The sequence below is a fragment of the Mustelus asterias genome, chromosome 28 (genome assembly GCF_964213995.1).
Source record: "Mustelus asterias chromosome 28, sMusAst1.hap1.1, whole genome shotgun sequence".
In the NCBI taxonomy this organism is placed as follows: Eukaryota; Metazoa; Chordata; class Chondrichthyes; order Carcharhiniformes; family Triakidae; genus Mustelus; species Mustelus asterias.
In genome coordinates this window covers 16,703,658-16,721,082 of record NC_135828.1, presented here as the reverse complement: position 1 = coordinate 16,721,082, position 17,425 = coordinate 16,703,658, and the positions used below count along the sequence as shown (strand labels likewise).

Genomic DNA, 17,425 nt, shown 5'->3' with positions numbered 1-17,425 from the left:
AGGCATGACCCATGGAACCCGGCCCTGATATCAATGACTTCAAGAGTAACAGAGTAAGGGAAGGATAGCAGAGAGATAACAAATATAAAATCAGGACAAAAACAGAAACCAGCCATAAAGAATCATCAATAACTGGCCTCACTGTTCCTGTGCTAAAGGTGGTGGGGGAGAGGCTGGAGATTGGCTAAGTTGCTGCTGATATTACAGATGCTCCAGATGTCTAATGTCAAATAGGTTGCTGCAATGTTTAGCTCAGGATAATCAGCACTTGGCTAATGTACCACAGAAGTACAGAGAGGAGGTTTGGGGATGCAGTAACAGGAATAAATGAAGGAATAAATATGAATCACGTTTAGCAGCAGAACAACTCCATACAGGCGCACTGTAAGTGCTATGATATAGTAATCACACAATCGGCTCACTCACTTGAGCACAATGGCCCAATGTGCAATTTATTCTGAACAGAGCTTTGGAAAATGTAGTAATTATTAGTTACTTGCTACAATTTATCACAGCCTACTACAACTTGTCTAACGGAATAAATATCAAAGATGTACACACACACTGACACACACACTGACACACACACTGACACACACACACTGACTCACACACACACACTGACACACACATACTGATACACACACACACTGACACACACACACACACACACTGACACACACATACTGATACACACACACACACTGACGCACACACACTGACACACACATACTGATACACACACACTCACACACACACACACACACACAGAGTCAGTACTGGGACACTCAGACCTGTTACACACGCACACACACACACACGCACACACACACACACACTCACACACACACTTACACACACACCACACACATACTTACACACACACACTCACACACACACTCCTATATAGAAATAGAGAGAGAGAGATGAATAAGTGACTGATGTAAAGTTTTACAATCAGTAACATGGAAGATTAGAATAGTTAAAACACTTAAAAGCATTTAATTGCAATCTGACGGGAGAATACAGAAAAGCTGAAAAGCTAATTGAGGATGGAGAAGGTTAGGAATTCTCCTCTGCCAATTAAACATTTGACAATGAGGCCAATAGAAATACGTGGAAATCTCAAATACATACCATGAGGCACCAATTGTTGATCAATATCAGTCGCATTTGTGTTTAACAATGTGGCCTTGGCGGGCGGCATGGTAGCACAGTGGTTAGCACTGCTGCTTCACAGCTCCAGGGTCCCGGGTTCGATTCCCGGCTCGGGTCACTGTCTGTGTGGAGTTTGCACATTCTCCTCGTGTCTGCGTGGGTTTCCTCCGGGTGCTCCGGTTTCCTCCCACAGTCCAAAAGATGTGCGGGTTAGGTTGATTGGCCGGGTTAAAGAAAATTGTCCCTTAGAGTCCTGGGATGCATAGGTTAGAGGGATTAGCGGGTAAATATGTGGGGGTAGGGCCTGGGTGGGATTGTGGTCGGTGCAGACTCGATGGGCCGAATGGCCTCCTTCTGCACTGTAGGGTTTCTTTCTATGACTTTGAAAGGTGTTTTAAACATCTTCTTCAGTTCTCTTTGCCTGAATTCAGATACAACCAACAGCGCCATAATCTCCACCATGGTTAGGGTAAGGATACAGGTCCCAGATCTGTCCCAGCTGGAACAGGGATCAAGCCTCTTAGCACTAATCTGTCCAAGGAGTCCAAGTTGCTATGGCAGCCTACACTTTTCCATGCATGCTGTAGCCTGGAGCTACGATGGATAGTGATGGCCAAGGCTCCAATAACCTTCCTTTTCATGGCTGACCAGGAATCTCTCGCACTCTTGCCGTTTGCCATTGGCGTGTATTGAAAGGATTTACAAGTTGATTCACAACCTGTTTGGCCGTGATGTGAACACACTTCTTTTGACCCTCAAGTCCAGGGCCTGAGTGTTTCAGATGGTGGGGTCTTGTCTCCCACACATCCCCGCTGACTCTAAGTGCCCCGCTGCTATTTCACACTCGAGGGAACGTCAAGTGGCTGCGAGTGGGACTTCTGCCAGTTACTTATAGAGTCATAGAAGTTTACGGCATGGAAACAGGCCCTTCGGCCCAACTTGCCCATGCCGCCCAGTTTTTACCACTAAGCAAGTCCCAATTGACCGCATTTGGTCTATATCCCTCTATAGCAATCTTACCCATGTAACTGTCTAAATGCTTTTTAAAAGACAAAATTAAAAGACAGATTGTCTGACAGCTCTCCAGTTCCTTTGGTGACAAGAGCTGCATTGGAGGGAGGAGGAGGTGAGTGGGGTGCCTGAATCTAAATACAGGCACCAGAGGCCAAGGTAAGTTCAAGGGGTCCCTGGGTAGGGAAGGCCTGGGGAGGGGGGCGGGGGCTGGGGGAGGCGCAAAGTGGAGTGATCAGGTTCTTGAAGGGACGGGGACAGGGAGATCCAGAGGCCACTGAACCTGATGGCGGGGGTGCCCAGCATTAGAAGGGGGCTTCCGATGGAGGTACATCCCTCTGCCCTTCTCACCCGATTTGATGATTCTCAAGCTTTCCCCATGTGAGGTCGGTCCTCCTGCCAGGCTAAACATCGAGGCTGGGCGAGAAATGGCCCTTAGGTGGCCGATAATTGATGGGCGTTGATTGGGTTCAATCGGACCCACGCTCTGCCTTCCCCACGGTAAAATTGCACCTGGGTCAGCGTGGGCTGGATCCCAGGGAGAATCACAAATTTACACACCTCCCCCCCCCCCCCCCCCCGCCCCTCTCCAGGCTTCAGAACCCACTGGGGGTGGGGTGGGGAGATTCTGGCCCAGGTGTTAAAGTACCGAGTTCTGTATTCAAGTATTCTCACAGGAAAGCAGCAGGGTGAACTTGTTTCCTTTTGAATGACCCATCTCCATTTTGTCTGTCTCAGGTCATTTTGTGAGCAGTATTCCCACCTGGATCCTGAAACCCGTCTCTTATTGCAGGAACAAGAGCAAGCTCTGTTAGCCCTTCGTGAAACCGTTGGGGTAGGTACCGTAATGAAAGTGGCCTCATTTTGGCTCATTCTGCTGTATAACATTCAGTTGGTATCATTAGGAATGGAATCCAGCCTCTAAATTATTGTGCGTTGTTGGAATCTCCTAAAAATAATCCTACCACGAGAACATTGTTTGCTGAAAGCACCATGTGAATGTGAAGTCGAGGTTACAATTAGATCAGCCAATCTAACTGAATGGCAGAGCAGGTTCGAGGGGCCGAATGGCCTACTGCTCTTCCTAGGTCTTATGTTCATTTGCAGTGAGCATGCGGGTATCACGTTTTAGATACAGAATCCTCTGAGTCTGCACCACCCACAATCCCACCCAGGCCCTATCCCCATAACCCCACTCATTTACCCTAGCCAGTCCCCCTGACACTAAGGGGCAATTTAGCTTGGCCAATTCACCTAACCCGCACATATTTGGACTGTGGGAGGAAACCCACGCAGACACGGGGAGAATGTGCAAACTCCACACAGACATTCCCCAAGCCGGGAATCGAACCCGGGTCCCTGGCGCTGTGAGAGCAGCAGTGCTAACCATTGTGCTACCGTGCTGCCCTGCAATGTAACAAGCAACATTCAAAGCTGTGGCGCAGCTTTAAGAAGACAAAGGCCGGAGTTTTCCAGCCCTTCCCACCAGTGGGATCCTCCAGTCCCGCCGATGGAGAACCACCCCCACCTCCCCCCCACCCCCCCGACCCCCAAACCCCGCAGCGAGCTTCCTGGTGGTGGAGGGTGAGTCACGCAAAACCCTGTACACATCAGCAGGACTGGATAATCCCACCACTGGACAATGGAGCGCCACCTCTGCTACTAGAAAACAGTCATGATGTGGAGATGCCGGCGTTGGACTGGGGTAAACACAGTAAGAAGTTTAACAACACCAGGTTAAAGTCCAACAGGTTCATTTGGTAGCAAAAGCCACACAAGCTTTTGGAGCTCCAAGCCCCTTCTTCAGGTGAGTGGGAATTCTGTTCACAAACAGGGCATATAAAGACAGAGACTCAATTTACATGAATAATGGTTGGAATGCGAATACTTACAACTAATCAAATCTTTAAGAAACAAAACAACGTGAGTGGAGAGAGCATCAAGACAGGCTAAAAAGATGTGTATTGTCTCCAGACAAGACAGCCAGTGAAACTCGGCAGGTCCAGGCAACTGTGGGGGTTACAAATAGTGTGACATAAACCCAATATCCCGGTTGAGGCCGTCCTCGTGTGTGCGGAACTTGGCTATCAGTTTCTGCTCAGCGACTCTGCACCATCGTGTGTCGCGAAGGCCGCCTTGGAGAATGCTTACCCGAATATCAGAGGCCGAATGCCCGTGACCGCTGAAGTGCTCCCCAACAGGAAGAGAACAGTCTTGCCTGGTGATTGTCGAGCGGTGTTCATTCATCCGTTGTCGCAGCGTCTGCATAGTTTCCCCAATGTACCATGCCTCGGGACATCCTTTCCTGCAGCGTATCAGGTAGACAACATTGGCCGAGTTGCAAGAGTATGTACCGTGTACCTGGTGGATGGTGTTCTCACGTGAGATGATGGCATCTGTGTCGATGATCCGGCACGTCTTGCAGAGGTTGCTGTGGCAGTGTTGTGTGGTGTCGTGGTCACTGTTCTCCTGAAGGCTGGGTAGCTGGCTGCGGACAATGGTCTGTTTGAGGTTGTGCGGTTGTTTGAAGGCAAGAAGTGGGGGTGTGGGGATGGCCTTGGCGAGATGTTCGTCTTCATCAATGATATGTTGAAGGCTCCAGAGGAGATGCCGTAGCTTCTCCGCTCCGGGGAAGTACTGGACGACGAAGGGCATTCTGTCCACTGTGTCCCGTGTTTGTCTTCTGAGGAGGTCGGTGCGGTTTTTCGCTGTGGCGCGTTGGAACTGTTAATCAATGAGTCGAGCGCTATATCCTGTTCTTATGAGGGCATCTTTCAGCGTCTGGAGGTGTCTGTTGCGATCCTCCTCATCCGAGCAGATCCTGTGTATACGGAGGGCTTGTCCGTAGGGGATGGCTTCTTTAACGTGTTTAGGGTGGAAGCTGGAGAAGTGGAGCATCATGAGGTTATCCGTGGGCTTGCGGTACAGTGAGGTGCTGAGGTGACCGTCCTTAATGGAGATGCGTGTGTCCAAGAATGCAACCGATTCCGGAGAGTAGTCTATGGTGAGTCTGATGGTGGGATGGAACTTGTTGATGTCATCCAAGGCGGCCTTCGCGACACACGACGGCGCAGAGTCGCTGAGCAGAAATTGATAGCCAAGTTCCGCACACACGAGGACGGCCTCAACCGGGATATTGGGTTCATGTCACACTATCTGTAACCCCCACAGTTGCCTGGACCTGCCGAGTTTCACTGGCTGTCTTGTCTGGAGACAATACACATCTTTTTAGCCTGTCTTGATGCCCTCTCCACTCACATTGTTTTGTTTCTTAAAGACTTGATTAGCTGTAAGTATTCGCATTCCAACCATTATTCATGTAAATTGAGTCTCTGTCTTTATATGCCCTGTTTGTGAACAGAATTCCCACTCACCTGAAGAAGGGGCTTGGAGCTCCAAAAGCTTGTGTGGCTTTTGCTACCAAATGAACCTGTTGGACTTTAACCTGGTGTTGTTAAACTTCTTACTGGAAAACAGGCCATAGGGGGGCTGGTAAATCCCACCTAATTTCTGCAGAGCAGCCAAACACTCAGAAGGCGTATTTTATAAAGACAAGCACACTCTGAGGGAACAGCTAGCAAAACAAGAAGTGAAATCCTGCATTAGAATCATTGTTGTATTATTCAAAAATCATAAAGCTTGTGTTGGTGGTAGCATAGGCCTAAAAAACAGGCCCATTTCCTCACCAGAAAATGCTCCGTGCATTGAATACAAAAGTAGGGAGTGTATGCTTCAGTTATATGGGGCACTGGTGAGATCTTGCCTGGAGTACTGTGCGCATTGGTCTCCTTATTTAAGGAAGGATTTAAAGGCATTGGACGCAGTTCAGAGAAGGTTTCTTAGATCTGGAACAGGCGGGTTGTCTTATGAGAAAAGGTTGAACAGGAACCACCAGAGTTTCGGAGATTAAGATGACTTAATTAAAATGTATAAGATATTAAGAGGTCTCAACAAGTGGATGTGGAAAAGATGGTTCCCCTTTGAAAATCTAGAACTGGGGTTACAGGTTAAAAATAAGGAGTTGTCCCTCAGAATCGGAGAATTATTACAGGGCAGAAGGAGGCCTTTCAGCCCGTCGTGCCCGCACCAGCTCTCCAAATGACCATCCTGACTTAGTGCCATTCCCCTGCCTTCCCCCCATGCCCCTGCACAGTGTTTCCATTCAAATAATCACCCAATGCCCTCTTGAATGCCTCGATTGAACCTGCCTCCACCACACTTCCAGGCAGCGCATTCCAGACCCCAACCACTCGCCGTGTGAAAAAGTTTATCCTCACAATCTAATTTGCTTCTTTTACAAATCATTTTAAATCTGTGCCCTCTCGTTCTCAATCCTTTTAGGAGCAGGAACAGTTTCCTCCTATCTAGTCTGTCCAGCCCCCTCATGATTTTGAACATCTCCATCAAATTTAGGACGGAGATGAGGAGAAATTCTTTTCTCTCAGAGGGTGGTGAGTCTGGTGCACTCGCTTCCTCAAAAGGCAGTGGAAGCAGAAACTTTGAATATTTGTAAGGCAGAATTAGATAGATTCTTGACAAGCAAGGGGGTAGGGGTGAAAGGTTATCGGAGGTAGACAGGAATGTGAAGTTGAGGCTACAATCAGATCTTATTGAATGGGGGAGCAGGCTCGAGGAGCTGTGTGGCCTACTCCTGCAGCTATTTCGTATGTACTGAGCACCACATGCCTGGTATGATTAAAGACCATCACAGATCTGCATTGTCAGTGAATTTTATTCTTGTACATGCCAATCAAATGAGGTAAATGGAGTGGAGAATTCAAGTGCCGACAATAAGGAGGTTTATTTATTATTGGATTCCAATGTGCATTGTGTTTAACCACCTAAAGAATGGCCCATCTCCTTTACAGTCTGATGGAGTTTATTTTTTAAACTCAGCACTGCTGCTATCTGACTATTTTTGCTATCGCGATAAATCTTTACAGTGCATTTTCTACATTGAACCTTACAGAGGAAGGGCTGGAATACAGTCAAACAGTGTGTGAGTCTTGAGATTCCACGTGGCAATGGTAGGGGAAGCATGAGACAGGGCAAAGTGCCTTGGTTCAGTAAATGAGTCACATCCACCCCGCCACCCCCCCTCAATCCATCTCGGCTTCTGCGTCCGGCAGAATCTAGTGTCAGTGAGTCAGGAGTGTAAACCATAAATGTAATGCGTTGAAGACAGAGGCTAACTCTTCCTGTCCGGAAATCAAGCTGTGCTCCATCCAGCAGTCATTCTCTTGTGGAAAAGGATTTGGGCAAATCATGTTTCAGTTGAAATGCTGTGATTCACATTGAAATGTATCATTCAGTCACCTGTGAATTGCAGATTAACGCCAGACTCCTCTGGCCATTACACATCAGAAAAAAGGCTTTGCCAAACACTTTTACAAGAATACTCTGCCTCTTTTACCTCTGTAAGAGTTTTAACAACACAAGGTTAAAGTCCAGCAGGTTTATTTGGTAGCAAATACCATAGGTCCAACGCCGGCATCTCCACATCTTTTACCTTTCACAGGATTACAGTAGAATTTCTCATGCATACACAAGATCGCATGGCCAAAATTGTGCCATGAGATGCCCATGGGCACGTGTAAGATTAACATCTTCGGAATTTTCTCTGCAATATCGGTGCCGTTTCAAATAATAGATACAGGCTGGAATTCTCCAGACTCGCACGCCCCGCTACCTCTGCCAGCGAGGACGGAGAATTTAGCGCTCAGCGAAATCTCCGTTCACTGCAGCGGGACTGGAGAGTCCCAGCTGCGGGTGAGGTCGGCGAATTCCGACCACAGTTTCTCACCAGAATGGCCAAAGGAGGATTTTCGGGTTAAATAATCAGGGTGGGATTTTCCAGCCCAAGTCCATCCGCTACGATTCCTGTGGTGGGCGGAACAGGAAAATTCCCTCCTCAGTGTCTTAGATAAAGCTAACCTTGCAGTATAATTTGAAGACATACTCTTCTTTTTTGGGAGACTAAGGCTGGGATTTTTTTGGCTCTGCCGTGGCGGGTCCATCACAGCGCGCACAGCGAAGCAGCCAAAAAGCCATTGACTTCCGGCAGGACTGGAAAATCCTGGTGGCTGGCGGAGCCGGACAATCCCAGGCTGGGGGCAGGATTCTCTGGCCGTTCACGACTGTGGGATTCTCCAGTCCCGCTGCAGTGAACGAAGATTCCACTGACGCAAATTCTCCATCCTTGCTGGCAGCTGCAGCGGGGCGTGAACAGCCGGAAAATTCCGGCCTAGGTTTAATCCTTCAAGTATCAAATCTGTTTTGCAACCTTGATATAACCGGTTCTTATTATTGTAGGGCATTTGCTGATTTTATGTGTTTACTTTGAATGGAAGGCAGGACTAACACACTGTCAGGATGACCGAGGCATGTCAAACTGGATTTTTGCCATGTCAGGCTGACTCGGGAACCCTTCATACATGGCCGGTTGGGACATGTTTCCAGGATTCCCACCACATTCCCCTTTCCAGCGATTTTTGCTGGCACAGGAGAAAGGAGCAGATATCCCACTTGTCCCCTGCCTTGCCAGCTCCATTTTGGGGGGTAATCAGTTCAAATACCTCCCATTCCCCGCAGTCTTTGCGGAATCAGGACCCTCCCATAGATAAACATGGTTCAGGATCTGGAGTTGTATTATAATTGGTGGTAAATGTTGGACCTCGATACGTAGCACCTCAGTGGAGTCATGAACCGTGAAAGAACCCCCGGCCCAAGTAGGGAAACAAAGGCAAAACAGCCAACTGCTCCTGGAAATCTTACACTGACTATTTGCTTTGAAGTAGAAAAACACATCTGTTCTTTCAGTTCGAGAAGGCTCCGATGAAGCTTTGAGAGTCTCTATTGGCAACTGAGCCCATTATGAATGCTTGACTGAGTTTCAAAACCTGAAATTATCACAGCACATTATCAAATTATGTACAGAGCTGACAGTTTCACAAGATTATTAAAGGATTATCTGTCTTTGATGCGGTTGCTGAATAGATGTTTGTTTGTAAAACTAAATGGTCACTTGAGGGAATTTATGACCTTGGCCTTGGGTCTGGAGTTTTATTCAGAATAAAGAATGTTTGAGTGACAACTCTTATTAGATTGTGATAAGTTTTTTTTCCATGTCCATTGCATAGCTTGCCCAGTGCTATTACATGGCTCCTGAGTTCCTCCCACAGTGGATACTGGGTGAGAGGGTGAGGAGAGGGCATAGCAAGTATGGAGGGGACTTAGGGCGGAAATGAGGGGATTTGGGGGCCATGTGGGATGGGTGAGTGAGTGTAGGGTGCAGGTTTGAAGGCCTGACATTCATTGTTATAACTGGGTTGATGCCCCAGTAAAGGGAGGCAGGCATTCTCAGCCCAGATATCCAGCTGCCTCAGGCCTGCCTCTGGAGCACCTGCACATCATGGGCGGGATTTTCCCGCCGCGCTCGCTCCAGAACGGGAAAATCCCACCCGAGCTCAACGGACCTTTGGACGGCCCACCCCCCTGCCTGCTACGATTCCCGTGGTGGGTGGGATGGGAGAATTCCCCCACCCCGGCTCCCCCCATGTGTGAAAGGTGTGTCAAGACCCAACATTTAGCACAAGAGTGGAACTCCAGATCCTCAGTTAATGAAAACACAAAGCGCTGGGAAGACTCAGCAGGCCTGGCAGCATCTGTAGAGAGAGAAGCAGAATGAACGTTTCAGGTCAAATGTGATTCTCCTTCGAAACTCAGCAGCTGAGTACCCTTTTCCAATAAGCAAATTAGAGGAGGCCCCTTAAAATCTATAAATAATCCTCTTGCTGGCCATCTTTAAGACCATCCTTATACACCAACCCTGCTTTTCTTTGGCCTCCAATAATTATTTATTTAGTGGAAATAAAAGACCTAAAGGAAAGAAGTGACTGTGCAGTATCCAATACGCTGCCCCTCAACTTCATTTGGCTTCCCAGTGTATTACAAACATACAAATATGCAACCAAGGAGTAGGCCATTCAGCCCCATGAGCCTGCTCCGCCATTTAATAAGATTATGGGTGATCTGATAGTAATCTCAGATCCGTATCCCACGTCCTGCCTGCCCCCCCGATAACCTTTCACCCCTTTGCTTACCAAGAATCTATCCAACTCTACCTTAAAAATATTCAAAGGCAATGTGGGCAGTGCCCCAAATGTCTGCTGTCACCACATTATGGGCTGATGTTAGCTCTGAGGGGCACCGATAGAGGAACAATTGAACAGTGGTCAAGGTGGCACTGCACTATGACCGCATTATACACCCACCATGTGTGAGGTATTTGGGACATTCCTGAGAAATGGGTGAGGCATGTAGATTGTGAGCGCACATTTTTCTACAATATCGACCTTGTGGAATATGCACAGTTATAATTGGTTTCATAATTTACATGTAGACCTGCTTTGATGCCAGACTTCTACCAGGGACACTCTCAAAACCACTGGAGTTCCGCAGGGGTCAGTGTTGGGACCACAACTTTTCACTCTATACATAAAGGTGGCATGGCGGCACAGTGGTTAGCACCGCTACCTCACAGCGCCAGGGACCTGGGTTCGATTCCCAGCTTGGGTCACTGTCAGTGCAGAATCTGCACTTTCTCCCCGTGTCTGCGTGGGTTTCCTCCGGGTGCTCCGGTTTCCTTCCCCAGTCTGAAAGACGCGCTGGTTCGATGCATTGGCCATGCTAAATTCTCCCTCAGTGTACCCAAGCAGGCGCCTGAGTGTGGCGACTAGGGGATTTTCACAGTAACTTCATTGCAGTGTTAACGTAAGCCTACTTGTGACACTAATAAATAAACTTTAACTTTAAATGATCCAGATGAAGGAACCAAGGGCATTGTGGCTAAGTTTGCAGGTGATACCAAGATAGGCGGAGGGACAGGTAGTATTGAATAGGCGGACAGGCTGCAGAAGGACTTGGACAGGTTCGGAGAGTGGACAAAGAAGTGGCAGGTGGAATACAATGTGGAAAAGTGCGAGGTTATGCACTTTGGTAGGAAGAATAGAGGGGTAGACTATTTTCTAAATGGGGAGAAAATTCAGAAATCGGAAGCAGAAAGGGACTTGGGAGTCTTAGTTTGGGATTTTCTTAAGATTAACTTGCAGGTTGAGTTGGTAGTTAGGAAGGCAAATGCAATATTAGCATTCATTTTGAGAGGACTAGAATACAAAAGCAGGGATGTACCGCTGAGGCTTTACAAGGCTCTAGTGAGACCACATTTAAAATATTGCGAGCAATTTGGGCCCCACATCTAAGGAAGGATGTTCTGGCCTTGGAGAGGGTCCAGAGGAGGTTCACGAGAATGATCCCAGGAATGAAAAGCTTGACGTATGAGAAGTGTTTGAGGACTTTGGGTCTGTACTCGATGGAGTTTAGAAGGATGAGGGTGTGGCGGGGGGGTGGGGGGGGCGGGGGGCGGGCAGGGGAGGTGGGGACTTGCAGAATAATGAAAGGCCTGGATAGAGTGGACGTGGGGAAGATGTTTCCATAAGTCGGAGAGACTAGGATCGGAGGGCACAGCCCCGGAATAAAGTGATGAGCCTTTAGAACCGAGATGAGGAGGAATTTCTTCAGCCAGAGGTTGTGAATCTATGGAATTCATTGCCAGAGAAGGCAGAGGAGGGCAAGTCATTGAGTGCATTTAAGACAGAGATCGATAGATTCTTGATTGGTAAAGGGATCAAGGGTTACAGCGAAAAAGCGGGAGAATGGGGTTGAGAACCTTATCAGCCACGATTGAATGGTGGAGCAGACTCGATGGGCCTAATGGCCTAATTCTGCTCCTATATCTTATGGTCTTAAAAGAACATTGGGAAGATTTTAAAATCTTATTTTGTTTTCCCTGCATTTTAATTGTCAGGCTTGTTACTTCCCGGGAGCAAACCTTTTCTCTTGTACCACTTTGCAGTGCAAAACTTGAGAATATCCTAGGCTGACGGTCTCCAATTGTCCCTCACATTACGCCTAACCATTACCTCTCCTCGAAACCAGGGCTGTTTCAGACTGCTTGCTTTTAATTGCCACTGGAAATGTGAGGAATCACAAACATAACCCTGTATCATACCACAACATAAAATTCCTTTCTGGTGTGTTCTGTAACCCATTAGCTTATAAAATTAGCATTGTCTTTTTGCAAATTATCCTTTTAGAGAGCAAATATACAAAGGCATCACCGTTGCAGCTTTGAATGTAAAGCAAAGACTTCAGTTCACAGTGTTTTAAACAAAGAATTCCTCTGGTCTTTGTCGACACACAACTTGCTTTCCTTTTGTTTGACTCTTTCACTGACACATCACTAGATTCAAAGAATTGGAGTTTCAGACAGAATTAACCTATATCGTATTTATTGTTTTTAATGGATTAAATTGGCCAAGCATTTCCAGCAGAGACAACCTATAATTAACAGACAGAAGCAATATTCAATGATATGTTCGCATCAAATTGAAAACAGAACCATACAAAGAGCTGTGTGATCAGTAATCCTGGGAGGATTAATCACTAGGCAGATGTTTACACAGAAACCGCCACTTGTAAGGGAGTTAGGCGTATGAGCAAAACGATGGATTCATCTAGTATTTGATTTGATTTATTATTGTCACATGTATTAGCATGCAGTGAAGAGTATTGTTTCTTGCGCGCTATACAGACAAGGCATACCGTTCATAGAGAAGGAAAGGAGAGGGTGCAGAATGTAGTGTTACAGTCATAGCTAGGGTGTAGAGAAAGATCAACTTAATGCAAGGTAGGTCCATTCAAAAATCAGATGGCAGCAGGGAAGAAGATGTTCTTGAGTCGGTTGGTACGTGACCTCAGACTTTCGTATCTTTTTCCCGACAGAAGAAGGTGGAAGAGAGAATGCCTGGGGCCCTTAATTATGCTGGCTGCTTTGGCGAGGCAGCGGGAAGTGTAGTCAATGGATCATCTTGAGCTGAAGTTTTACAATTTTAAATTACTGCCATTGTACAGTGACTACACTGATATATAATTACTCGGATATGAATCGAAGCTTTACCCAGTGGGCGAATTGTTTTTGAATCATTCAGCTCAGCTGCGTAAACATATTATTGCTTTTTCTTAAATCCCAATGAATCATGTAGGTCTTGCCCCTGCCCAATACAACTTTGTTTCTCTGCAAAACACTATGCTACATCATCACTTCCGACAGCCAAAATATGCTGCAGATTTTGCACTTTTTAAAAATTCAGTCGTGGGACATGGACATCGCTGGCTGGCCAACATTTATTGCCCATCCCTAGTTGCCCTTGTTCAGAGGGCAGTTGAGAGTCAACCCACATTATTGTGGTTCTGGAGTCACATGTAGGCCAGACCAGGTAAGGACGGCAGATTTCCTTCCCTAGATGGAACCACTTAAAACCACATGGGTTTTTCCCGCAGTTGACAATGGTTTCATGGTCATCAGTAGATTCTTAATCCTAGATATTTTTTATGGAATTCAAATTCCACCATCCCACCGTGACGGGATTTGAACCCAGGTCCCCAGAACATTAGCTGAGTTTCTGGATTTATAGCCTAGCACTAATAGCACTAGGCCATCACCTGGCTTTACACTGCATTTGTACTCCAGACCAGTGTATTCATTGCCAACATAATACTAATGAGGTGTACCCTGAACAACATAACATGCCTCTGGTACTGACTCCATCAATCTATTTAAATTTGCAGTGTCCAACGGTTATACTACATGAAGCAGTAAACATGAGTGCCATATTACGATAATATAGTGGTTAGCACTGCTGCCTCGCAGCACCAGGGTTCAGTTCCGACCTCGGGTCACTGTCTGTGCGAAGTTAGCACATTCGCCCCGTGTCTGCGTGGGTTTCCTCCCACACTCCAAATATGTGCGGGTTAAGTTGATTGACCATGCTAAATTGACCCTAGTGTCAGGGGGATGAGCAGGGTAAATATGTGGGGTTACGGGAATAGGGCCTGGGTGGGATTGTGGTCGGTGCAGACTCGATGGGCCAAATGGCCTCCTTCTGCACTGTAGGGATTCTATGATTCTATGAAGATTTTGCAGCCTTCATTTTTATCTCATTAGTTGGAGCTGGACACTTTCTCCTTTAGGTCCTTCTCGGTCTGTGTTTCGTAACAAAAGATGAAATGAAAAGCCGAGACAACTATTCTCAAGTCTGCTGAGATGTTCTTGTCGGTTTTGTCAGGTTCTGCAGATGAAAGTACAGAGGCTCGAGCATCTGGTTCAGCTGAAAGACCTCCGGATTGAAGACTTGACAAGACACTTGAAGAAACATAAATCACAGGCGTCTATGAAGTAACGGAACGGGGGAAAGAAAGGAATGATTAAAGTCTCCACGGACAAAATGTTTGGCGACCTTTATTCATTAGTTTCCAGACACCTGTGTTTGCATACTGTTACTGGGAAGAAAGTGGCACACTGTTATTCTCTTAAACTTACCAATATGTTTTTCCAAGACATTGGGACCTTTTTAGATTATTGTGTCTTGTAGAATGAAGGTTGAATTGTGCCATAATACCACTCATCTGATTGATGTACTTTGTTTCTACTTTAGGAACTGCAGAAGAATTGAAACACAGCTTATTTTTATCTAAAGATATTAATGAATTAGCATTGTTTAGAGTGGTTTCCTGTAGGAGTTTGTCTTAGTCAACGATTCTGTCCTGTCAGCAGGCAGCCAGGGTGAAATGCGTCCTGAGAAACTCTCAGCACTGGCGAAGGGGGGCAGGAAGAGAGTGGGCACCAAGATAAGGGAGGGTGTAAGCTGGCTTCCTCAAGGCAGGCAGCTGCTGCACAGCTGTCAAAGGGAGCTGCAGATCTCTACAAATTAAATGTGATGAAAGAACGCAGCAAACTGTGTCTGGGCAGCACATTCAAACACAAACCCCGGTCCCCAGACACCCTTTTTAAAAAAATTTATTACAACCCTGACATTTCATCCCGCCCTGAATCGAGGTTGCTGCCAAAAGTAAAAGCCGCCTGGCCCACCCGCCAACCGTAAAGGTAGTCAGGGACACATAAGATAGCTTTCCAATAACCCCTCGAGGGACTTAGCTACCTGCTTGACTGTCGGCGGGCGCACTTTCGACTCTCGCACGCCCGCCTACTGTAAGTAGTCTCGCAACAGCAGGGTTAAAGTCCAACAGGTTTATTTGGTAGCATGAGCTTTCGGAGCGCTGCTCCTTCATCAGGTGAGCTGCCAAATAAACCTGTTTGACTTTAACCTGGTGTTGTGCGACGACTTACTGTGCCCACCCCAGTCCAACGCCGGCAACTCCACATCATCATCGCCTACTGAATTAGCGTGTGAGTGCGCAATAATGTTGGGACACGCATCTGACGCCTTCTCCAGCAATATCCAAGCACTATTGGATTGTGCATGTGTCCATCCGAGCAATGTAAGTACCTATCCTATATGTACATCATTGTGCTGCTAAACATGTGATATGTAAAGTGTTATTTTACATAGCTAACACATATCTGTGAATAAATCATATTTTATCTAGTTATATATTTCCCACATTATTAGAAAACAAGTGTCTCTTTTATTCCAAATTCCATGATTGAAACTGAAACTATTTTCGAACAGACAGAGGTTGAGAAATTGCAACCTGAATTCAGGATTCTGTCTGAATCTGATGTTCCACCTAGTTTACAGAATTTAAATTCTCTTTCAGTGACATTCGGTTGGGAGATATGGGCCTAAAAAAGGATAAACCCCATGGATGAGGCTGGAAAATCATCAGATTAGATCACAGAATCCCTACAGTGCAGAAGGAGGCCATTCAGCCCATCTGTCTGCACCAACAACAATCCCACCCAGACCCTATCCCCGCAACCCCACATATTTACCCTGCTAATCCCCATTACACTAAGGGGCAATTTAGCATGGCCAATCCACCTAACACGCACATCTTTGGATTGTGGGAGGAAACCGGAGCATCCGGAGGAAACCCACTCAGACACGGGGAGAATGTGCAAATTCCACACAGATAGTGACCCAAGGCCGGAATCGAACCCGGGTCCCTGGAGCTGTGAGGCAGCAGTGCTTAACCCACTGTGCCACCTGGAAAGTTATTCCTTCAAAAGTGCTAATGTTCAGAATATGGAGAAGGTCTAGTTTGCCACCAGGTACAGCATTAAGGAATATTAGAGTTACACTTCTGATAGTCTTATGGAGTTGGCAACAAGAGGAAGATGCAGTTATGTTGCCTTTTGTTTGCCGTAACAGGAGAGGCCCAGAGATGATGCAAAATGTTTCACTGTGTTATTCAAAAATTATAGCCTCTGGGCTAAAACCTGGGAATGCTCACATCACTCCGGAACCTCATGCTTGAGGAATACAGATTGGGAATTTGCATGAATTCCCATGATTTACCAGCCATTACGTAGCACTGGAGGGGAATGATTCCCGCCTACAGTTTCCTGATCTGTGCTCCCAGGGCACAAAACTCCAGCAATGCAATTTTATCCTATATATTTCACACTGATTTACTGCAGTGGAATGCTCCAGTGGGATCTCCGGTATTTTATTCAGTGAGTATCACTGGCAAGGAAAGCATTTATTGCCCATTCCTAATGGGGCTTGAGAAGATGAATCCGAACCCCCTTCTTGCACAGCGGCTCTGAGGGTGAAGGGACTCTCACAGTGCTGCCAGGGAGGGTGTTCTAGCATTTCGAACCAGAAATCATAGAATCCCTACAGTGCAGAAGGAGCTCATTCGGCCCATCAAGCCTGCACCGACAACAATCCCACCTAGGCCCTATTCCCATAATCCCATGTATTTGCCCTACTCGTCCCCCCAACACAAAGGGGCAATTAAGCATGGCCAATCAACCTAACCCGCACATCTTTCAGACTGTGGGAGGAAACCAGAGCACCCGGAGGAAACCCACGCAGACACGGGGAGAACGTGCGGACTCCACACAGACAGTGACCCAAGCCAGGAATCGAACCCGGGTCCCTGGTGCTGTGAGGCAGCAGCGCTAACCACCGTGCCGCCCGCAATGGTGATATATTTCCAAGTCAGGATGTTGTGTGACTTGGAGGGGAACTTGCAGGCGGTGATGAACCCTTGCACATGCTGCCCTTGCCCTTCTAGGTAGTAGAAATTGCAGCTTTGGAAGGGACTATCAAAGATGCCTTGGTGAGTTGCTAGCATGTATCTTTTAGATGGTACACATTGCAGCCTCATTGCGCTGGTGAGTATTTGATATCGATCAAGTGGCTGCTTTGTACTGGATGGTTCTAAGCTT

At 46.9% G+C, this 17,425-nt stretch overlaps 1 protein-coding gene across 1 annotated transcript in view; it reads left to right on the top strand.

Moving 5' to 3' along the window:
• spef1 (sperm flagellar 1) overlaps window positions 1–15,690 on the top strand; it is a 37,530-nt gene extending 21,840 nt beyond the window's left edge. Inside the window, exons 6-7 of the mRNA XM_078199312.1 lie at window positions 2,908–3,004; window positions 14,355–15,690. Of these exons, the coding sequence (XP_078055438.1) occupies window positions 2,908–3,004; window positions 14,355–14,468 (211 nt within the window). The 3' untranslated portion in view covers window positions 14,469–15,690. The remainder of the gene's footprint in view (window positions 1–2,907; window positions 3,005–14,354) is intronic.
• Window positions 15,691–17,425: the final 1,735 nt, after the last annotated feature.